At 38.0% G+C, this 24,725-nt stretch overlaps 1 protein-coding gene across 2 annotated transcripts; it reads left to right on the top strand.

Annotated features, from left to right (window-relative positions):
• On the top strand, positions 1-24,664 carry CNR1 (cannabinoid receptor 1). Of its 2 annotated transcripts, XM_045844257.1 has the most exons (3): positions 1-693; positions 2,157-2,193; positions 19,182-24,664. In XM_045844257.1, exon 3 carries the CDS (start codon positions 19,245-19,247, stop codon positions 20,658-20,660), a length of 1,416 nt encoding a protein of 471 aa, XP_045700213.1. In that variant the 5' UTR covers positions 1-693; positions 2,157-2,193; positions 19,182-19,244; the 3' UTR covers positions 20,661-24,664. The 2 variants fall into 2 exon arrangements, with proteins under 2 accessions (XP_045700213.1, XP_045700212.1); XM_045844256.1 differs by lacking the exon at positions 2,157-2,193.
• Positions 24,665-24,725: the final 61 nt, after the last annotated feature.

Here is a 24,725-nt window from a genome sequence, read left to right as displayed (position 1 = left end):
GAGCCACTGGCGCCGCGCCGCGCGGGTCCCTCCCCACGCAGTTCCCTCGGCGGGGTCTGTGCCGCCGTCGCTGCTGGGGCAGGACAAAGGCTCATTAACACGTGATGGGACCGCGCCTCATAAATGGGACTGGAGCGCGAGGGAGCCTGAGACAGAGCGCGAGCGGAGGGACAGACAGGGACCGAGCGAGCTGGGCGAGGCGACGGGCACCGGGACTGTGGAGACGTGCGACCCCACGCCGGTCCAGGCGGGGCGAGCGGGAGGAATCTGCGAAGAGCCCAGGGAAGGGGCGAGGCTCGCGGGCGGAGGGGGCGCCAGTCCCGACACTTGTCGCTGGCGGGCGCTGCAGGCAGGGAACGCCGGCTCGTGGTTAGCGCAGACCGACTGACTTACTGACCGACGGACTGAGGCACATCCCGCGCCACCCCACCCCGTCCACATCCCAGCGCCGGCGCCGTTTCCCTCCTGTTACTCTCGCGGCCACCCCTTCCTTCTCCACTTCTTTTCCGCCTCCGCCTCTTGTAGGCTCCCTTGGCGCCAGTGCCTTCCCCTGGCCCGGGCGGGGCGCCTCCGCTCCCTGCAGATCTCTCGGTAGAGTCAAGGGGGACGTTCCGTTCTAGCAGAGCAGCAGCCTCTGCGCCGGGCGAGAGGTGCCCAGGGAGCTTCCCATCCAAGGACCAGGGCATGCGAAGGGTAAGACGTGGCAGACTTGCGTTTGAAAATACTTTTTCCGCTTCTCTCCTGCTTGGGTGCTGACCAGTGTGGTCCCCAAGTGTCCATCGCGGAGTTGTTATTCTGTGAACAAATCGTGCGTTGGTGTTTACTTAGCTGTGTAGCCCCAGCCTGTTAACTGTGGTCTGTGCTACTTCTGGAGGTTTCTACCGTTTACTAGTTACTGAATGTGTGTGCACCTGGCTCTCTGTATGCACTCACTGATGTCTGTTTGTGGAAAATGTGTAATTGTGCCTGTTTCAGAAACAGTTAGTGCTTAATGTCTGTAAACCGTATCAGCAGCTGTCTTCCCAGAGAAATACATCGATCTCTGCACCAAATCTAGAAACTGTCTAAATGATCAAATGTCCTATAAAGAAATGTATGTCAAATAATAAACTTTTGATGTAGAAAAATACAGCTACAGGCAGCACTCTTCTTTGAGGAAAAATAAATGGGCATGTAACTAATACCTAATCTGAGTAGTGATAGAACATTTAACTCGGAAGTGGCCATTAGCTGAGAAAAGTTGATGTGTTTTTTAAAAACACATTTCTTGCTAAGGCTCACAACCATAATGGATCACCTCCTGAATGCAAATGTGTTTGCTGTGCTCGATGTGAGAAGCTGTCATTTGGTCACTTGAAAGTTTAAAAGCGACATGCATGTTTCTAATTTTAGTTTTAACTTGAACAGATGAGAAAAAGATTTAGTCAACCAATTAATCATTTTGTCTCTCATCTTTTTTTCTTAAAAAATGTTATTCTTGCCTCTGTTGTTGCTTTCTTGATATATTAGGCATCCTCTAGCATTTAATCCAATAAGAGATTAGAATAGATTTATTGGTTTTAAAGGTGTTGAAAGATATTTCTGTGGGTCCCATAACTTGTCATTTTTATTACCAAGTTAATATCCTTTGAACAACGGGGGATATGCAATTTCTTAGCGGAAACTGAGTGGACATTGACTATCAGTGGGATGGCTACTGCCATCAATCTATTTTGCAGAATATTGAGAAGCTCAGAGCAACCAACCTTTAAGGTTCCCATAGGGCTTTATCTGATTTAAAGTGTTGCTTTTCTAATCCCACCCTGCTGACAATTTGCAAGGGAAGATAGACTGATTGATTTTTCTTGGTCCCTTCCCCCCCATTCCTTTCCCCTCCCCCACTCTTCTAACTCATTTTAGAGCAATTTTATCAAAATAAAAGGCCATGTATACTTTCTTAAGTGAGACAAATTATTTTCTGATTATATCCATTCTGAGTATCCACACACATACAGAATTGTAATCATAATATATTGCTGGCAGTTATTTGTAGGTACCTACAACAGTAGGTACCATAGTTGGGCAGAAGGTTTGAGGATGGATATGGTTTTTTAAAAACTAATTCATTTTAGGTTATCAAAAGAACTTATTATAAAAGGACTCTTTTTGTTTCAAAGATGTCTTCACTCCAGGCAAGGAGCAGTCTTGGCTGAGGTATGTATCAAGTGTCTGATAGGAAGATGTCTCATTGTGTTCGTAAGTCTCCATGGGGGTAAAATGATGCCACAGGGGGAAATGCTCAGTCCTGACCCTTCAAAAACAAAATGACTATGCTTGTTGTTAGGAAGGCCAATCAGATCTTTCATGCCCCCCAGTTTTAATAAGCAACATCAGTAAACATGCATGCATACAAAAAGAATGTTATGCCTAGTCGTTTCAATAAACATAGGTGATAGTATCTAATTTGCTGTGTGAAGTTTTCCCTCCTGGTGAAAATGTGGTCTCACATTGGAGTAAGTGCTCGGCTTTGTTTCTTATCCAACGTTTTCTGTCTTTTTCTGTTACCCTTTTCCCAGTGGACTGCCTGCCTCCCTGTCTCGCCTGTGAGGCTGTTCTTCTCTAATAAGCCTAGCTGCAGGATCAGTGTGTTCTTTTTGGCATTTCAAAATGTTAAAATAGTGAAATTGTTAAATGTTACCAAGATGAAACTGCTGGGAATGAAATTCTCCAGAAGAACCACTATGTTTGTGGCATATTTCAGTGTATTCCAAAAGAAAGCCCCTTGAATTGGTTTACCTATTTTTCTCAAGAAAAAAGCAGCCCACTTGATTAGTGTTGATAAGTGTTTAGTATGCGGTGTCAGCTTATTAATTACTAACGCAAAGCCTGAAAAACTCTTTCAAAATACTGTATGACATCTTTCTGTGTTTTGACCCAGAATTAACATTAACCACCAGGAAACTTAGACAGGCTCCCTGGTTGTCTTGCATATTAGTGATAGAGATTAGAATTGAAATACTTTGCTGTATAAGAATAAACTGTTATGAAATGGAACTCCTAACAGCACTTTACAGTTCACCACGCTTACCAAATGTTTCTTCCCAGAAAACAGTTGGCCTAATAAGAAAGGGGCTTATTTCTTATAATTAGCTCTCCAGGAATGCTGCAAAAAAAGTAATAAATTGAATTTGGAAATCCCGAACAACATGTGATGAATAAAATGAGATTTGGTGATAGCGTCTTGAATTTGGCCAGTAAGCTGGAGCCTGTCCTTTAGGTTGCTGCCTGTAATGTTCTTCTAGGGGGTAATTATGTTAGCTCAGTTGCATGAAGAACACAGATGAGAGCTTTCATTCCTGCAAAAAAAGATGCTGTGTCTCCACCAGTGTAAGTCTGTCTCTTCTATTTTTGTATTCATCACTTTCTAATTGAACCAACAAATTAGATGAAACCAGCATTTGGGTTTAAATTATTTATAATTCTGTTTTTCACTCTGCAACAACCTGACCCAGCAGTGTGTGGAAGACTGTGCTGGGACCAGGTTTATGTTTTGCACATCTACATTTTGAGGGACCACAAGCTCTGCTGATTTTTTTTCTTGACTGAAAATTGGTAAAGAAGTTAAAGAATAAGAGGAAATCAAAACCAATTGATGTACTTTATATTGGCATAATTTTAACTTCATACCACCCCCCCCATATCTCCTGCTCTTTCCTAATCCTGATCTGTAATAATGTTAACTTTATAATTCCATGAATGCTGTTTCTGAGGGGTGGAGGAATTTAACTTTGCCACTGAATTGCTATCAGCTATTTTGATAACCATTTAATTAGATCAGATTAACTTTATGACTTATTGTATAGGTCAACTTAGGTTTCTCTCAGATATATTCTGGACTAAAATAAACAGTAAATGTCATTTGGAATCTATAATATCAAATTATATGCTGCATAATTTTAGGTGATTGGATATATAAACATACTTTTATACATAGATATGAACAAACTTTTTCATAGATGTATATCATGACCAAAAGAAAATTAGATATCTTGCCTTTATATATTTGGACATACTTGAACATATAATTTAGGTTTTAAATAAGTATTATAGATTTGGGGAAGTGTCCAAATTCAGAGCAGTTGGACACTAAAGACTCAAGGCAAAGGGATGTATTCACCTTGCATCAAAACAAGGCTGTTTTTGTTTTCCACCGTAGTGGAACAGCGTTTCAGTCCCAGGTGTTTTAAGAATCTTGTGAAAATGCCAGGATGGGCATAACCACATTTGGTCATGGTTTTATCATAAACACTAATTGATGGGTTTAACACAGTTTTCACCAATCTTGCTAACTGCTTATTATTTGAGGGAAAAAAGTTGGGAGAAAGTTGGAAGAAAATATACAGTTATGACTGCATCACAAAATGCATATTAACATAGTAATATTTGTTACACATAACAAATTGTAATGCTATCAGAAGTAAGTTACAGCTATAGGAAATTTGTGAGGCCTGAAAAAGGGAGGGTTATGTTCAGTGGTTTTTGTGCCTCTCTCTTGATACTATTCAAATGGTTTGATGTTAGATGAACTTCTATCTCAAACAGGGCTGCATGGATAATACAGAAGTTAGGACATATCAACAATAATAGGTCAAAACCATCATTGAAGTAATCATTATGAACTTCTAGTTCATAACATAAAACATTTGCCAAAATTTTTCCTGGGTCATGTTTCTTCAATGAATAGGCATCTCATAAAAAAATAAAGCACTACACTTGATTATAATTGTTTTTTCTAGGACATTCTTACCTAGTTTTCATTGATATTTTCCATACATATTATTAATGTATAATTTGGGGATATCCTCTAATTTAAAAGTTTCATTTGGACAGGTTAATCGCATAACTTAGTGGCCATGGGATTCTTGAAGTTCATAGTTGTGTTTATGTAGGTGTTTGAGGGAAGGACTGTTGACTCACCAGACCTGAGCGAATGGGCCTGGCAGAGTCACCACAGTTGCTCCAGAATGCTGTGAGTTGTTTTATCCCAGCTGGTGGAATTTTCACACCTGCACTTTAGGAAAGCTTTCAAAGTTTTTCTTTTTTTGTTTTGTTTTCTTTTGTTTTTGAATATGTGAGTTGAGACTGGTTAGGTAGGAATCAATATTTTTTAGCTAACTCTTTTTTTTTTAGCTAATTCTCTTTTAACCCACTGTGTCATAGCATTATATTCTGTATTTTTTAGTAAGATTCCTAGATTTTGTATTTTTAAATGCAACAAGGGATGCAAGTTCCCTTTTATCCTAGATGCAGATGGCAAATCATTTTCCCCTAAGCATACAATATTTTATCTAATGTCTTATTTTTCTACTCTAGTTTAGATTCATAATTGTTTAGAGTTTGTATTTGTTGACTAAAAATTTGATATCTTTTGAGTTGACTCCTTACCACCAGTATCAATTCTGAATAGCATTTTTAATAATTTTTAACTTCAGGAAATAAAATGCAGTATAGCTACCTAAATTTGGCAGTGTAATATCTATTTTTTTAATTCCTATTAGCAAATTCTATGCTATTGCTTTTTAAAGAAAAGCAGAGGCATTTTTCAAAGATGTGCCAGGCAATCTGCTGTGGTAGTTGGACATGCTGGCAAATGCTTCCACAAACTGTGTATGTCAATAATATATTTAAATATAATTAAAATAACATGCAATTAGGAAATTATGTTTGTCAAAGTTTATGTTTAAATGGGAGGGTTCCCCTCTGTTCCTCATCATTTCTTCATCCATTATTTTGGACCATATATTTAGAGAAGAGAATTGGAATCAATATGAGTTCTATGAATTGTTATAAGGAGTTTAACATTTAAATTGGTGATAAATTCCACCATGCTTCTTAACAAAATGTCTATTCTCACATATAAACACTCATACTAGGAAGTTTTCTAACGCTGTTTTCCGCTGGTCAAGAGGCTAAAAATGATGTTTTTAGTACAGCAAGTGAACCAACATCATAGGTCATATGCCTTTGTCACTCTTGCTTGCTTTTAACTCAGCTATGTTTCAAAATAAATCAATTTGACTTATTTTTACAAGAGAGACTTAATTCAATGCCACTCTGATCTGTGTATTTTGGTTTATTCCTATGTAGATTGTTAAATGGACTAGATTTTCAACTAATTTTAATGCATTGCTACCAGAATTTGTAAATGTTTTCTCCAGCTTTTATGTAAGTTGCGGTGAGCAAGCAATATGTGTGTGGAGAAAAAGGAAAACTGAACAACTTGACATATAACCAAAGTAAGCAAAAGATTATCTAAAGAATTCTGTATCTTTGCATATGTGGGAATTTAACTTTGGAAAATGTACAGCTACTATTGGAAACTACATCTAACTTCTTGCAAATTAAAAAAAAAAGAAATCTTTGAATGATTTCAGTCCTCACTCAGGAAACTAATTATGAGTAATCTATGATCCATTTTTTATTGATAAAATAATCAGAGAGGGAACAGTCTGCCCATATTTTCGTGATTTGGCATACATTTCCATATACTTATAAATTTTAGATATAAGATACTTGCCATCCATAAGCAGTGTAAAATGTATAATTATCAGGGTAGTTCTGAAAGATAGTTTACAGTGGATCTGCATTACTTGAGCCTGCTGCAAAATTTCTATTTTAGTTTGTGGTTTTCTGGGTTCATCTCCTATGATACATTATTTTATGGTTCTGGGAAAAGAAGAACAGAAACAGAAACATTTCCATCTTTAAACATAACTGCTGTAATGCTAACTACTTTTACTTTTCCTGTTCTTTTATGTGCAGTAACTATGGGTTCCCTCACAATAGTGTTGAAAGAAATTGCTAGCAGTCCTATGAAACTTTACATAGACTTTGCCAATAGAATTAGGAGAAAATGGTTGGTGTAGAGTTCTTAATTTATGTCTGCATCCTGGGTACTTACATCTCAGATCTTGAAGCCACTTCTCTTTGCTGGATAAGATATATAACAGCAAGTGTCCTGAAACAGTGCAGAGAAGCCCTGAATTGTAGGCTGAGAGGTTCCCTACTTCTGTTTATTTTCAGACTACACTGCATTATTTTATTCCAGTCAAATAAAAATGCCATGGATTTAAAGATCTGTGAGATTATTGTGGCCTTGTAGTATAGTTTGATATCAGGTAGTGTGATTCCTCCAACTTTTTTATTCTGTCTCAAGATTGCTATAGCTATTCGGGGTCTTTTGCAGTTCCTATACTACAAGGCCACAGTAATCAAAACAGCGTGGTACTGGCATAAAAGCAGACAGATAGATCAATGGAACAGAATAGAGAGCTTAGAAATAAATCCACACCTTTATGGTCAATTAATATTTGAGAAACAAGGCAAAAACATACAATGGGGTAAAGGTAGTCAATTCAATAAACAGTGTTGGAAAAATTGGACAGATATGTACAAAAAATATGAAACTCCACCTTCTTATACCATACACAAGAATAAACTCAAAAATGAATTAAAGGCTTAAATGTTAGATGTGAAACCATAAAAATCCTAGACAAAAACATAGTAAAATATTGGACATTTCTTATAACAATATTTTTTCTGATATAACTCCTCAGCTGAGGGAAATGGAAAAAATAAGCAAATAAGACTACATTAAACGAAAAAAATTTTGCACAGCAAAGGAAACCGTCAATAAAATTAAAAGACAACCCACTGAATGGGAGAACTTATTCATCAAATACACCTGATCAGGGGTTAATATCCAAAATCTTAAAGAACTTATAAAATTCAACACCAAAAAACCCCAAAACTAACAATCCAATTAAAAAATGGGCAAAGAACCTGAATAGATACTTTTCTTAAGAGGACATACAGATGGCCAATAGACATATGAAAACATGCTCAATGTCACTAATCATCAGAGAGATACAAATTAAAACCACATTGAGCTATCACCTCATGCCTGTCAGAATGGCTATCATCAATAAATCAACAAACAAGTGTTGGCAATGATGTGGAGAAAATGGAACCCTCATGCACTGTTAGTGGGACTGCAGATTGGTTCAGCCACTGTGGAAAGCAGTATGGAGATACTTCAAAAAATTAAAGATGGAACTGCCATGTGATTCAGCAATTCCACTTCTGAGAATAATCTGAAGAAACCCGAAACACTTATTCTAAATATTATAAGCACCCCATGTTCATTGCAGCATTATTTATTGTACTATAGCCAAAATTTGGAAGTAGCCCAAGTGCCCTTCAGTAGGTGAGTGAATAAAAAAGCAGTGGTGCATTTACACAATGTAATACTACTACTAGGCTGTAAAAAAAAAAAAAAAAGGAAATCTTACTCTTTGTAGCGTGGATGGATGGACCTAGAGGGTATTATGCTAAGTGAAATAAGCCAGTCAGAGAAAGACAAGTACATGGGATTTCACTTATATGTAGAATCTAATGAACAAATTAAACTAAGAAAACAGTAAGACTCATAGATACAAAGAACAGACTGAAAGCTGTCAGAAGGGAGGGAATTAGGAGGTTGGGTGAAAAAGTGAAGGGATTAAAAAAAAACTCACACAGACACAGACAACAGTATGGTGATTACTAGAGGGGAAGGGGGTGGGGGGAGGTAGAAGAGAGTAAAGGGAGGAAATAAATGGTGATGGAAGGAGACTTGACTTGGGGTTGTGAACACAATACAAGATAAAGATAATGTATTGAGGAATTGTACACCTGAAACCTATATGATTTTATTAATAATGTCACCTCAATAATTTTTTTAAAAAGATCTGTGAGAGACTGCTTTATCATGAGCAAGCCCCCTTAGCAATCCATTTCAATGATCTAAAAACCTATGCACATAGAATAATCTTTCTTGCTATCTAACATCAATTCTTCTTAAAGGTTAATTCTCTTCCCTCCCTGCCCCTTTCCCCCAGTGTTTTTCATTGGCCATAATCTTTAACAATGGTTCCTAAACTTCAGAGTGTGTTAGAATCTCCTGGAGGCCTTGGTAAAACACATATGCACCCCAGCCCTAAAGTTTCTGTTTCTTCAGGTCTGAGTTGCAACTGAGAGTTTGCAATTCTCAAGTGATGCTGAAGCTGCTGGAGACATCTTGACTGAGTCACCGACTGTAAAATAACTCCGAATGCATTTAATAACTGTTGTGGGACTTCTCCAACTATTTTTGTACACTGGAATTTCCCAACCTATTCTCATCTTTCTTATTTACTAATTCTTTACCTTCATGTTATTTTTTCTGAATACTTTCAGTTACTCAGCTCCATACAAAATTACATAATTGCATTACGCAAACCCTAGGAAGGATTTGACCTTGTATAGGTACAATAGAACTACCTCATGATTTCAGTGGCATAAAAATTCTGTACTTCCATCCAATTTGCATACTTCTTCTTAATCATAACCATATTTACAAAGGGTATTTTGCATCTTTACTGAAACCTAGTTCTTCAAGTTCTGTTTGTACATAATTATTTTCATCTTGAAAGAATATTTCTGTTTATATCTTTTATTGTTAGTACACACTGAAAATTTTTTATTTAACATTTGAACTTAAGTAGGTGATACATAAGTACCTAGTTTTTAAAATCATGTCTGAATGGAACCCTGAATTTACAAGATGATAAAAACATTTAAAATTATTCCAGCAAGAAAATAATAAGAAGGAAATTGAATAGTTTAGAAAGCTACTGTATCCTCAATTTGAACACTTTAGCCCCTATAATAGTGGAAGATAATTTTCCATTCTTTTTCATTTCATCACAGAGTTATGACCTGTGTTGGTGATTTCATATTTGAAAATTGGAAAGCTAAATGTTTCATAAAATAGAAATGAGTTGAGTTTGCTATTAGAATTGATTTTGGGCTCCTGAGACATTCCCTTCTTACTTTTAACCATATCTTGGCATAAACATATCATTTGTTTTCAGTAGAACCACTTTCTTTTACTCATTCTTAATTACATTCTTGAGGCAGAATTCCAAATATTCACAATTAATTTTTATTAATGTATTAAATTTTCTTAACATCCTTTTGCCCCAGAAAAGCAATTTGAAATTTAGTTGTGTAGGTAGTAATACTAACCCATTTGAACCCTCCATAACATATTATCTTATTTAGGTTTTAATTAATTCACTTGTACAATGCATAACAACATGTTGTAGCAGGAGAAGTTGCTCAGCCAAAGCAAGAATTATTTTGTAAATAGAATAATGAATTGGTTCCTGGGGGCTTATAAAAGCCACTCCATCTAGTGGTTGAATTTTAACATAACTTCTCTTGAAAAAGCACTTCCACGTGGAGAAACCCATTAATGGGATTCCTTGGGAAAGAACAATGCATAATAGCATGCATTTCAGGGAAGGAAAAGGGCCATTAAAATCATAATTTTGTATATCATCTTTAAAGGTCTATATCAACAGTGTATAACTAGGATTTGTTGAGGGTTGTACATGTCACAAAGATTTCTTTGTGTATCACTGTTACATGGCTACACATTGCCATTCATAATATACACCAAAGCTAAAGAAGAATGATAGCCCTGACTGGTGTGGCTCAGTGGATTGAGCACTGGCCTGTAAATCAAAGGGTCACCAGTTCAATTCCCAGTCAGGGCACAAACCTGGGTTGCAGGCCAGATCCCCAGTAGGGGGCACATGAGAGGCAACCACACATTAATGTTTCTCTCCCTCTGTCCCTCCCTTCCCTCTCTCTAAAAATAAATAAAATCTTTTTTTTAGAAAATACACAACATTTTCTTTTTTTTTAAAGATTATTTATTTATTTATTTATTTTTAGAGAGGGAAGGGAGGGAGAAAGAGAGAGAGAAACATCAATGTGTGGTTGCTGGGGGCCATGGCCTGCAACCCAGGCATGTGCCCTGACTGGGAATAGAACCTGCGATGCTTTGGTTCACAGCCCATGCTCAGTCCACTGTGCTATGTCAGCCAGGGCTAAAAATAAATAAAATCTTTAAGAAAAAAAAAATGACAACAAAAAGGAGTATCTTTGACCATAACCTCCACTTGCTGCCAGTATCACTGCTACTTGATACTGAGCTAAAAGATCCTGGGACAAATAATTGTTCATGCCTTTTATGTAACTTTTATATTTGAGCAGTTTTTTTCAGATGGAAGTTTTTATGAGACCAAGATTTAGGTTTAATTCTCTAATGATCAACTGACTTTGCCAAGGAAAACTACCCATAGTTAAAAGCCATTCTGCTAAGATAGATCTGCCATGTTGCCAGTGTACAGCAATATTCATTTAGTGAGCAGGTATTGAGTACCTACCTTTTGCCAGGCAGAGGCCATGCAAGGCCATGCAAGGCCATGCAAGATGGAGCCCTACCATCAAGGTTCATGATCTGAGGGGTTTAGAAACAAGAAAGACTGCTGTAGGCTGTCTCAGCAGTGCCCATCATCTCTCCTTGGGAGAAAACCTTAAAGCATATGTAGGAAGGGGATTTATATAATTCAATACTATTTGATGATGAAGTATAATGTACCTATTACATGCATTCATATCCAATTCTATTCTGTCATATGTGGAAGGGGAAGGGCAGATGGGTGAGCTTTATTTGATTGGGTGAGGTAGAACGGGCAATCATTTCCAATGCTTCCTTGACCCATATTCATTATACAGGTATGATTCGTGGATATATAACATCTACAGTACTAAGCATAGAGTAAACACACAATAAAATGTGTTAAATGAAGCATCTAAGGGCCTCTAACTTTATATCCGTCTCTGTGCCCTTGGGGCACCAAGAGGCATCACAGACACTCTCTTGTTGGAGCCCTACAGAATTTCTTCTGCCTGATTCCAGCCAAGATTTTAGGAACTAGGCTCTGAGAGTCTTCTTCCCCCAGGTCTAAGTAAACTACACTGCTCTTGGGGGGAAGTTGAGTGGTTTCAATGCATTTCTCCATGTAAAGAATGAGCATTTAAAGCTTGTTTACTAACAATAGTCGCATCTCATTCAGACCTAAAGGAGGTTCCCTCTTTATTCCTCACTGGTGGTGTGGAGGCTGTCATTACTATTCACAATCCTTACAATTTACTAATGAAGAAAACATAAACCTATCTAATTAAATAACAATAGTGGCAATGATGAGTTAGATTTTATTTCTTATTTGCCAATGGTCACTGCAAATAAAGTGCTAATCGAGGGTTGGGATTTATAGCTTACAGTTAATTGTTGCACTTTGTCCCTGAAGACCATAGAGTGAGGATGATTTGCACGTGCCATGGATATCCTTTTTGCAGTCAGCAGATCATTCCTCCAGATTTGAGCTGTTCACTATATAAACTTATCATGTACTATTTATTACCTGCTTTTCCCTCAATCAACTCTTGCCCCTTCCTTAGAAATGGAAAGAAGAGTGTCTTCTTCAGTGGTTCTTGGACCTCAAAGTTGAGCAGGGACTTTGAGTTATATAGACCTGGTTCAAGTTTTAGCTCTGCCTCTAGTTGGAGACCTTGGACAAAACATTTTACCTCTCAGTTTTCTCATATGTAGAAGGGGGATTGTCACAGCACCTATTTCATGTAAATATTAAACAAAAGTAACATATGTGCTTAGTACAATGCCTGGCACATAAATATTCAAATATTTCTTATTGAAATATTTGGAAGTTGGAATTTTCTCTATTTTGTATTTAAAACACGCAAATTCTTTGAAATTGAAACCTGGAGAAGCAAGACTTGTTTTAGTTGGGTTTAATTCATATGCTCATAGATTCAAAGAGAAAATACCCCTAATTGAAGAATGAATTTCAGTTTCCTTAAACTGAAAAGTATGCTGCACCATTGGACAACAAATAGCATACTTGAAACTATTGCTGTCCTTGGTAATGAATTGTAAAGATAACCTATCTAATAGGTTCTATGTATATTACAGACCAGAATAATATACTGCTTTTTACTTTTACTGACTAGACCTCATATGGAAGATAAAGACAATCTTATGGAGTATTTTATACATGGACCAAGCTTCTAACTGAATAAAACACTTTGTATGTTCTCTTTCAAGGAAAGGCTGCTTCAATTATGCATGATATCTTTCTTTACAGATTATGTGGAAAAGCTATCTGTAAAAAGAAGCAAAAGCACTTATTAGTAGGAAACATCAAAACAGAGCTAAATTAAATGGTAGATGGAATTAGTTATGAAAGTCAGTGAATCATTTGTATCATTAATTTGCATGCGGGGTAGGTTCTTCTTGTGGCATCATCACCTACTAGTGAGTGCCTGTTCAATGTGGTTTAATTTGTTGAGCCCTGAAATTCTTTGTTTTAACAAGCTTTAAATGTTAAATAATTAAGCATGCCTCAGGTTAAATTTGAAAAGAAATATAGTCTTACAAGTATCTTAATGTCTGTTTATATAAATTGATACATTTTTATGAAAAATCTAACATTCATTTTGTTAGCAAGAATAGACCAGAGAAAAAAGTGCATTTAATAACTTCTATTCTACATTAGAAAAAAGGAAAAGCTAAAGCTTTGAGAACTAACTGAGCATTACAAGCATAATGGAATTTTTTTAATATATGGGAAAAAGAGCTGACATTAATACTAGGAAGAATGATTATGTATTTTTGCCTGAATTATCAGGATAATTAAGTCAATCCTTTATTTCTCTTTGCTACAGAGGTTGATGCAAAAAGTTACAAGGCTACTTTAATAATTCCAAAACTCTAATTGTTAGGTAAGAGTTAGGAAAGGCTCAGTTGTCCATTCAGCTGTAACAGAAATATTATTGAGTTATGATGTTTTCTTGTGAGATCTGCCATGTATATTGAGGACTTGACTTAGACATAATGCAATTATGAAGCAATTAAAATTTTTCCTACTAACTTTAGAGAAATGCATTAGCAAGTTATTTTTCTTGATCAAATTAGTAGAAACCAGACTTGTTCCCAGAAGTGAATGGGGGAAAAAACAAGTATATCCACTGGCACCATTATTCTTTTGAACCCTTCACAAGGCTCTTCTATGAAGTCAGCCAAGCAGAACAACACAAGACCAACAAAGAAAGGAGGGAAAGAACAGGGTTAAGCCAGGGCCTGTGACTCCTACATTTGATATCCTGGACTCCTGTCAGTTTTGATACTATGGGCTTGGCATTGTCTCCTTAAAGCATTTATAAACTTAGAATTTTGGAGAAGGAGCTGTGGTGGGCTGATAACAGTCTGTAATTGCATTGGGAGCACCAGTCCTCCTGAGGCCTCCAGTGGGTTTCCTGCCTTTCTGGACAGGACGACCTGCAGGAAGCAGATGCTGCCTGGTGTCTATTCCCCCAGAGATACTGTGCAGGCCAAAACTGCATGGATTTTGACTTAAAAGTGATAAATATCTAAATTATTGAAACGTCTCTCTGAAATAAAGAAGGTCTCCAGCTGGGCAGTGAAAAATAATATAACCAGCTATTAAATTATACTGATATAGAAAAGATGCTATTTGAAGTTTGTTTTGAGGACTTTCTCAATGCTCATCCTAGTCAGAACATGGACATCTTATATCCTTAATGATTATAGAAACAAAGATCTAGACTCTGGGTCGATTTTTTAAAAACTCCATGCTGCTACCATATGCATAAAATTTCTTTGATTATAACCATAGCTTGCTAATTGATGTATAAGTTTGGAAGTTGGGGGGTTGGATAGAGAGGCAGATGTGCATATAGAGAAATAAATAAAAAGAACAGGGGGTGGTATTCTAATAAATTGAAGTTTTCAAAAATAAAATAAAATAAATAAAATAAAATAGATACAACACATTAAAATATTTTATTATTGTTATAAAGGCATGATTTGTAACTTAAAGTATCAGAATATGTTGATTTTATTCAAGCATAATTCAAGGAAAATCCCCTTAAATGTCATTCAATCATTCTTTTACTATAACTGTAATAAAAACCAACTGCTTCTTTAATAAGTACATCTATGCATCTTGCTAGAAATTTTCAATTATGATTCTTCCCAGTAGCAAACACAAACAAAATTAATGGCAGTTGCATCCCCCAAAGCCTGAACTATATTACTAATGAACTCTCAAAGAAAACTCTCAGTGCAAAAAATAAGCAGGTGGAAATTACTGTAATAACCCAGATGTAGAAATAAAAGCAAGAATTACTGAAATGCAGAGAACAGTTTTCCTGCCATGCTCCCATTAACTTAAAATAGCCTGTACACAGTGGTATTTGGACATTACTGAGATCCTTGAACTGCATGAAATTCATATATATTTTTAACTGTATTCTTTAATTATATTTGGCTTATATTGAACAGAAATTACTATGTATCTCATAACCATTCTTGGTTGCAATAAAATAAGAAATTGTGATCACATATGTGGTGATTTTAATCTAGAGTAAATCACAGGCACACATGTTTTACATTATGGAAATAAAGCCTGTGATCCTTTTTCTTCACTTTATAGCTCTTCCAAATGCTAGTTTTAGTACTTGAGGCCATGCCAATAGGCAGATGCACCAAGATGGGCTGGGATAGGAAATAGTGATTTAGTAGAAGGTAGTCTTAATGACTACGATTGATCATAAACCTCAATTTGTGTTTGTAGGAAGCTAGAAGACTTGAATATAAGATTCAAAATGGCTTTTCCTAGTTACTATTAATCCTTAAAGCTACCAAAAGCAGAAATTCCAGAGTCTGAGCAACATGGATTCAGCTACATACTTTTCATATTCTGGATAATTTACTTAACATCTAATGGTTTCCATTTCCTTGTCTGTGAATGGGAATTACAAATAAGCACCTGATAGAGTTGTCATGATAGACTATATGTAGTCTCTCTCAAATGCCTAGAATATACATGTAGACATTCTCCCTCCTCTACCCATGTGTACATCCTCTATTTTCCTTGTGATCTAATACTGAGACAAAAATAAAAATTGAGTTAACAGCCTATGATCTAATTAGGACAATGAATTATCTTGACATATAATTAATAATATAAGGCTGAGAGCTATAGTACTAAGAAATGTTAATAATTAACATTTATTGAAGAATTAAGGTTTGTGCCAGGGACCATATTAAGTGCTTTTTTTAATATTTAATTTTCAGCACACTTCTGTGATTTAGGCCTCTCCCTCCTCCCTGTTTCACAGATGAAACACTGGAGGTTTGAAAGACTGACATGGGTCTAACACTGATCATGGACTGCTGACTCCTGACTCAGTGTCCCCTCCACTGGTTGGAATCACTGGGGCAAAGAAGGGAGATAGCAGCACCCCTGTCTCAGGTTAGAGAGATGGTATCTCATGAAGGTGAAAGGCAGCTCTAGAACTGTCCTGTCCAATATGGTAGTCCCTAGCCACATATTGCTATGAAGTACTTAAAATGTGGCTAGGTCCACATGTTGAACCTACATATTCAACATGAGTGATAATATTTTGGATATATTAGGTTAAGTAAACTGTATTATTAAATTAATTTTCTCATTTGCATGTTTCTTTTTACCTGGATACTGGAAACTAAAATTGTACATGTAGCTCACATTACATTTTTATTGGACAGCACTGCCCTAAAACTAGAACATCTGGGTTCATTCTGGCTCTGCCACCTACTAGCTACCTGAATGGCAAATTACCCTCTCTGTGCCTTTCTCCTATAAAATGGGGACAATAGCAGCACTTACCTCATAGGACCATTGTGAAAATAAGTAATTTGGTATATGTAAGAGGTTCCAGATGCCACTTGCACATAATCAGCTCTCCATGAGTGCTTCAAAAGGGAAAAATCAGCAATACTTGGTAGTCCACCTGATTACAGAGGCAAACAAGGAGGAGTCAGGGGTAAGTCCAAGGTATGAGCTTGGACAACTACAAAGATCATTCACAATACTGCAAGAAGTGTGAAAAATAATGTGATTGAAGGTGATTTACTGCAGCATCCTTTGTACTGGCAAAGAGATGATAAACTAAACTTGCATTTATCCTTAATACTTTGCTTAATGCATTGTATTTAATACTTAAGGCAGCTACAAAATACAGGGAGGTTTTGTGGAATTGTCTTCTTGTAGGTAAAAAAGTAAAGTGCAGAATACTGTGTACGGTATGTTAGAGTTTGTTAAAAGTGAGTGAAGGGGGAATGGCTAGACATATTTGCTTGAATATGCACGGACTATCTCTGGAAGGAGCGACAAGAAACTTCTTACCTTTGAGGAGAAAAGCTGGTTGGCTGGAACATCTGGATCAGAGAGATTGATGCTATATTGCCTTTTGAAATTTGAATGTATAATGTAAATAAATAAATAATGAAAATTTCAAATAAATCAGTCTTTTATTGGGAAGTGCGAGAGGAGAGTTTTCTACTTGAGAGAAGATGACCTATGGGATGGACTGGCTCCCAAAGCTGCTTAGAAGTGGGATCAAGCTTTGGTTTTGGGGTCAAATATTCATCAGATTAATTGCCTTTCTTTCCTCTAATTTTAAGAAAAGGCCAATAAATATTATTAAATTACCACTTTAATATTAATAAAATTCAGTAGTCACCCACTAGGTTCATGCGAACACCTCTGTGGGAGCCCAGCCCTCTCTTTCTCATCTGTTACCATATTATAAGGCTGGTGAATGACATAAGGAAACAAATAACATTCCACACTCTAGTTATGGAAATAAATGTATAAACTCAGGATTAAATGGTATGTCCTGTCTCCACCCACACTAATCTTGAATAGTCTTGACCTTATCACCCTTTCTTTGGGGAACCCTCCTTTGACCCCTCAGACTGGCTGATCCCACAGCATCCTGTACGTACCCAGTTGGAGCTGTCACCACACTTTCTCATGTTTATGGGGTCAGCTGCCTGTCTCCTGCTACACTATAGTTCATGTGGTCAGGGGCTCTTACTTGATGCAATGTGTCCCTAATGGCTAGTGTAGTGCCTGGCATGTGGTGGGTGCCACATAATTTGTTGAATGGATGAATACATGAATTATTAATTCAGACAGATAGAGTCTCTGTATGTTAGCAGGAGAACTCAGAATTTTTAAATTTGTTCCAAGATAATGACTATCTTTTTTCCCTCCAGTACAGTGTAATATTTTTAGTAGCAACAAAAAGACAGTAAATAAATACTGGTTTTTATGATTATTTTAACTATTATAGATATCACTCAGTACTTCTAATTTTTTATAAGCTAACTTCTAATAGCCACATTTTAAACAAGTGTTTACAAATAGTAAAATCAATTCTCTGGCTGTTTATTTTGAAACAAAACCAAATTGCTTAGAATTGAAGAGCTCTTACAATTTGGGCTATCCTCTCAGCCATCCTTATTTCCAGTGCTGTCCACGTGGAAAGCCTTTCATGAAGAGGTCTGTCGGCTGCCTTCAGGGTGCTGTGTCAGCACACCACTCCTGGGTGCACCACTAGGAAGCACTGTCTCCTGTCACTCTGCTCCAGTGATAAAGGTCTTGGTCTTCTCAGGAGCCTCAGTGCAAGTTTGCCCTTCATGACATTTTTCTTGGTTAGTGTACACATATTAGAAGTATTCCTCAGCCATGGCTCAGTCCAAACGTCACCTCTAGGTGAAGAAACTTGCCTGGTGGAGGCAGGACTGGGTCCCAGATTTTCCTGCTCATGTTTTCTTTGGGTCTCAGCAGTTTCTCCCTCCCCCTTCACACTCAGCACACAGGCCACACGGCACAATCTGTGATTCCACACTGTCTTGCTTTTTGGTGGTCTTGCATATTGTCTTACCTGTGAGACAAGGTGATTAGAGTCTTCCAGAGCAGACGGTGTGACACCTTGTTCTCCCTCATCCCCACCAGCATCAGGACACTGCATGTGTGACTGCCGAAGCCAGGTGGTAAACCCTTCCTAACATGAATGTGGAAGGCATGTCACACCAAACACACATTTTCTTCACTTGACATCAGACCCTGGCAGTGCCCACAGGACTCTCACAGTGAGTTACATCCAGAGAACTTAAATAATGAAAGAAATGTGTTTCTGGTGCATGCCAGGTCAGCAACTTTTGGGTGGCTTTTAACTAAGTGACTGAGTCATTTTATTGACTGAATCTGGCAAGGATTTTACCTGTTTTCAGAGACAGGAATGAAATAGCATGATGGTATTCATTGAAGTTTTGTTTTGTTTTGTTTTAATTCTGGTTTTCTCACCATTCAGCTTATCTGTTTTCCCTCTGTTAGGACTCTCTGCTGCCAGTGTCTTTCTCAGTCATTTTGAGTGTGGCCTAATTGAAGACAGAGGTTATGAAGTCGATCCTGGATGGCCTTGCAGATACCACCTTCCGCACCATCACCACAGACCTCCTCTACGTGGGCTCGAATGACATTCAGTACGAAGATATCAAAGGTGACATGGCATCCAAATTAGGGTACTTCCCACAGAAATTTCCTCTAACTTCTTTTAGGGGAAGTCCTTTCCAAGAAAAGATGACTGCAGGAGACAACCCCCAGTTAGTCCCAGCAGACCAGGTGAACATCACCGAATTTTACAACAAGTCTCTTTCATCGTACAAGGAAAATGAGAATATTCAGTGTGGGGAGAACTTCATGGACATGGAGTGCTTCATGATCCTGAACCCCAGCCAGCAGCTGGCCATCGCCGTGCTGTCCCTCACGCTGGGCACCTTCACAGTCCTGGAGAACCTGCTTGTGCTGTGCGTCATCCTCCACTCCCGCAGCCTCCGCTGCAGGCCTTCGTACCATTTCATCGGCAGCCTGGCCGTGGCAGACCTCCTGGGGAGTGTCATCTTTGTCTACAGCTTCGTTGATTTCCACGTGTTCCACCGCAAAGACAGCCCTAATGTGTTTCTGTTCAAACTGGGTGGTGTCACAGCCTCCTTCACCGCCTCAGTTGGCAGCCTGTTCCTCACAGCCATTGACAGATACATATCTATTCACAGGCCCCTGGCCTATAAGAGAATCGTCACCAGGCCCAAGGCTGTGGTGGCATTTTGCCTGATGTGGACCATAGCCATTGTGATCGCTGTGCTGCCTCTCCTGGGCTGGAACTGCAAAAAACTGCAGTCTGTTTGCTCAGACATTTTCCCGCTCATTGATGAAACCTACCTGATGTTCTGGATCGGTGTCACCAGTGTGCTGCTGCTGTTCATCGTGTATGCATACATGTACATTCTCTGGAAGGCTCACAGCCATGCAGTCCGCATGATTCAGCGTGGCACCCAGAAGAGCATCATCATCCATACATCAGAGGATGGCAAGGTGCAGGTGACCCGGCCAGACCAAGCCCGCATGGACATTAGGCTGGCCAAGACCCTGGTCCTCATCCTGGTGGTTTTAATCATCTGCTGGGGCCCTCTGCTTGCGATCATGGTGTATGATGTCTTTGGGAAGATGAACAAGCTCATTAAGACAGTGTTTGCCTTCTGCAGCATGCTCTGCCTGCTGAACTCCACCGTGAACCCCATCATCTACGCTCTCAGGAGCAAGGACCTGAGGCATGCTTTCCGGAGCATGTTCCCCTCGTGTGAAGGCACCGCACAACCTCTTGATAACAGCATGGGAGAGTCGGACTGCCTACACAAACACGCGAACAACACAGCCAGTGTTCACAGGGCCACGGAAAGCTGCATCAAGAGCACGGTCAAGATCGCCAAGGTGACCATGTCTGTGTCTACAGACACATCTGCCGAGGCTGTGTGAGCCTGACACCTCCTGGGTAGCACAGGAAAAGAAATTCTTTTTTTTTAAGCTCAAAATCTCGAAGAGTCTGTCCTCACCGGTTATCATTTTTAACTTCATCATGCTTACTGAAAAGGTGATTTTCACCATGATCAGTTGTCTGTTCTCTAATGTTTTGGTAGTGTAGATTCTCAAACTCCATTCTCTAGGGGTTTACAGTGAAGAAAGCCCGTTTCTTAAGTGACTGGAAGGTCCTTCAAAGTCTCAATGAAGTAGGAGGGAAACCTTCTGCCACACAATTTGAAGTCTAAGTACCACAAGAAAAATGCCATCAAATGAATAATGCCTTTGTAACCACACTTTCATTGTAATGTGAAATGTATTTGTCCATCAGTGTCAGAACTATTTATATTGATAACAGTTATAGAACTAAAGTAGAGCTATTTTGTGAAGTGTACTGAGTCCTGTGAGATGTGCATCAGTGTTTACTATGTGTTGTTTATATTTGTTTAGTTCAGCAAAACTGAAAAGTAGAATTTTATGAAAACAATGGACATAAGCAGTGGATATATGCCAACAAGACCACTTTTTAAAAGAGTATTGCTCATAATATAACTTTAGAAACTTTAATATTTTTTCAAACATCTCTATTTAAATTTGACATTGGAAACAACCATAAAGGTTTATTTTTTCTGTTAATTCAACAAGAAGAATTTGAAGACTCTCCAAAGTACTGAGCAGAATTCATTGACACTTAAACATTTATGGGCTCTGCATTTTCATATAAGGACATTTATTCCCTTCTGTACTAAAGCTGTTCTCTTGGATGATGGATTACAGTTAGAATGGAAGAGAGAAGGCATATTGACTTTTTCTGGCTGACTTTCTTTAGTCTCCAGCTATTACTGGACCTCTTAAGACAGCATGTGTCAATCTCAATGTATATTGTTATCACTGTGCAATTGCTGTTTACTTGAAAAATATTGTATTCTTATATTCCAGGTTTAAGTAGATTTCATGCCTGGGTGGCCAAACAGCAGTTTTCATTTTTTCTTAATTGAAAAGAAGTATTGTCTGGATCAGTAAAATTATTCTGTGTAAGCGTGAATATAAATGTGTATGTGTGTGTTTCTATGCTGTAACTGTTATAGTAATGTCATAAAGTGAGAAAACTGTGACCAAGTGTAAACTGTACCATTGCTGCACTTGTACATGAATTCAGTTTCTAAAATTGAACTCATTCAGAAATCTTGTTGATAACATATTGACAATAAGCATTCAGAACCCTCCCCCTGACCCCTGTCTTTAAGAGATTGGGTTAAGTATTACTAAATCGACCTTTAGGTATTCCATAAGGCCAGTGTTTAGGAAGGAATAATCAGTAGTGAATTCAAGTGAAGGTCTGTATTTACATTGTTAATGTTAGGAAATGAGAGTGTTTTGGTTTCTGAGCACCTAATATGGTCCATGGAGATGTAAGTCATTATAAGCAAATTGACCCTAAAAAATCTTCAGTGAAAACATTTTTCAGTTGTGTTTGTAAGCAGTGTGATCCCAGTTTATGTAACACTAGACACGGTTTGCTGAAAGTTAGACGGCCAGGTCTAGCCCATGTGGCTATGGAGGATGATCAGACCTCTCGTGGGTGAGATAGAAAAGGGCAATGAGGAGCTGACACACTCATGGTTGAGGCCTGGATGACATAGGGCTGCTTCTGTGCTTCACCCAGATGCCCTTGGGGACAACCCAGCACCCAGCTTTGTCTGTGTAGGTTTGAGCTAAGGAATAGCCTCTTGTATGGTCTTGGTTACCAAGACCTGCTATAGCATGAAGATGAGCACAGCTCTCTTGCCTCTTATGCCCTATTCTGTTATTTCTTAATGGTTCCATGGGTGCTAAAAATTAGGCCCTTTCCCAGTAAGCACTGATATTGCTTAAGAAACCAATTGACTCTAAGTAACTTTACCTATAATCTCCTCATACAGATACAGCATGGCTCCTGCAGAATCCAGAGGCCTGCATAGCATGAAGTAAAGTGGAGAGCTAGCATTTTTGGTAGCTTTTTAGGTGTTTGGATACCTGCTCAGCCTGGTGGAGTCTTCTTGCAGTGTATGGTCTAAGGCCAAAAGTGGCCTGTGGACCAAGCAGAGATACTTATACTCATCTGTCTGTACAACTCAAATCCACCTGCTGGCTCCCTTACTTTGCTTTCTGTGATATGCACACGAGGGCTCAGGTTGCTAGAGGATTAACAGGATCTCATTAGAAGAAGGAGAAAAGATTCTTTATGAAAAAACTCACCAGGGCCTCATTTTCATTTTAGAAATGCCACTCTTTTGTCCCACATTACCCTGAATATTAATCCACATGTCTCAGAGCTTACCAGGCAGTACCAATTTTCTTCTCACAGAGGTGAAAACCTGGTGAAAATGAAATTCTAGTTATTGGGTAGAAAAAAACAACAACTCTGGATTCATTTTTGAAACCGTATTTGTGTGTATGCAATGTAGACTTGATTGTGTGTTGTGCTTTCAAGATCTAAATCACATGTAATCAAATAAGGGACCATGGGGCTGACAGCACTACACTTGGTGCTCACTGACATTCTAAGAAATATCTGTGAAATATCATCATGTATGTGTTATGCCACCTTCATCTGAAAGCATTTGAATTAGTTTGATTTACTTTGACACTTTTAATATCATTTCTTAATCTGGGTCATTCAAATGTTCTCCCCATGAATATGCTCATTACAGTTACCATTTATTAGTATCATTCATTAATTAGTCTCTCAATTAGACCTATTAATTTAAACATAACTTAGATTCTAATAAGTTTTTAAAAGTCCAGCTTCAGATTGATCTCCTTTCCTCTGAGGGTAACACATTTGTCCTGACCTTGCCCTCTATGTACCATCACATGTCTTCAGAAAGGGCCAAATTTCCAACCTGCTCAGTTTCATCAGAGCAATGATGCATCTTTCAGTCTTAGGACAATAGTTTTATTTAGACAAGAAGGGCTGCCTCTGAGAACCTCTAATTTTCATTCCATATGAAATATGAGTAAAAGAAACATGGATCTGGAAGAAGCCTCCCCATCACTTTGAGTCAAGTCTATCTGGTGCGAGGGTCAATGTACTTTGGCCGCGTAAACTCACCCTGCAGAAAATAGGCCCGAACACCACAAGAGAATTAGGCCCTGGATGAGTAGCATTCTTGTTACTGTCCTAATGATTAATTTATGCCATTCCATGTTTGTAACGGAGACCACTGATACCATGCACAAAATTAGATTTCTCACAATCTAACTGTATATTTGTAAGATATTTTAAAATCTCCTAAATGCTGGGCAATGGCTCTTAACAATTGTCTTGCACTGGCCTTCTGATGAAATGTTAACAATGCCTATTGTAATATAGACAAAACATCTTATCTACTGATTTGGGCTGAATGTATGTAAATAGGTTTTCAAAAACGTCAGATGTTTAAGCAGTGGCCTACAAATCAGTAGTTTTGGGGTAGAAAAGTTTCTTTACATTGCTGTGGCATCCTAAAAGCTATCTTCATGTAAATTTAGTACACTAGGCCTGCTGGGGATTGGAGTCCCCAGGAGAGGAAGCCTTTTCTTGTAATAATATAAATGAAGATACTAGATCATCTAGATTTTAACTTCCAATGTTTCAAGTGGAAAACAATTCTTTATTGTCTGTAAATCTAACATTATTACTTCTCCTCTTAGAAGAATATTGTATTGTTAGATGTTTGTTGAGCTGGTAACATCCTTGCAACTGCTGTAATTTCTTTGTTAGTAATCTGTATAATATTTTGTACACAAGTACCAGTAAGATTGTTATTCACTGTAGCTTCAGTCATTAAATTACTATAGCAAAGTAGTATTTCTGTAATACACTGTATTCAGCCCACACTATATTTTATTTCAATGATGTAATTAAAGTGTTATTTACAAAATTAATTGTTATAAATTAATTACAAAAGAGAAAACATCCCATTGTGTCTATTGTCCAAAGTTACCTGGAATCAAATAAAAATTCTAGATTATCATGAAGAACATAAAATACCTTTGAAT

The sequence above is a fragment of the Phyllostomus hastatus genome, unplaced genomic scaffold (assembly GCF_019186645.2).
Source record: "Phyllostomus hastatus isolate PE091 unplaced genomic scaffold, TTU_PhHast_1.1 phas_contig_40, whole genome shotgun sequence".
Lineage (NCBI taxonomy): Eukaryota > Metazoa > Chordata > Mammalia > Chiroptera > Phyllostomidae > Phyllostomus > Phyllostomus hastatus.
Note: the sequence above shows the minus strand (reverse complement) of the source record. Positions and strands in the feature narration are given on the sequence as shown.

Coding starts and splice junctions, on each gene's coding strand:
- CNR1 (XM_045844256.1), top strand. CDS start 19,245: ATGAAGTCGATCCTGGATGGCCTTGCAGATACCACCTTCCGCACCATC.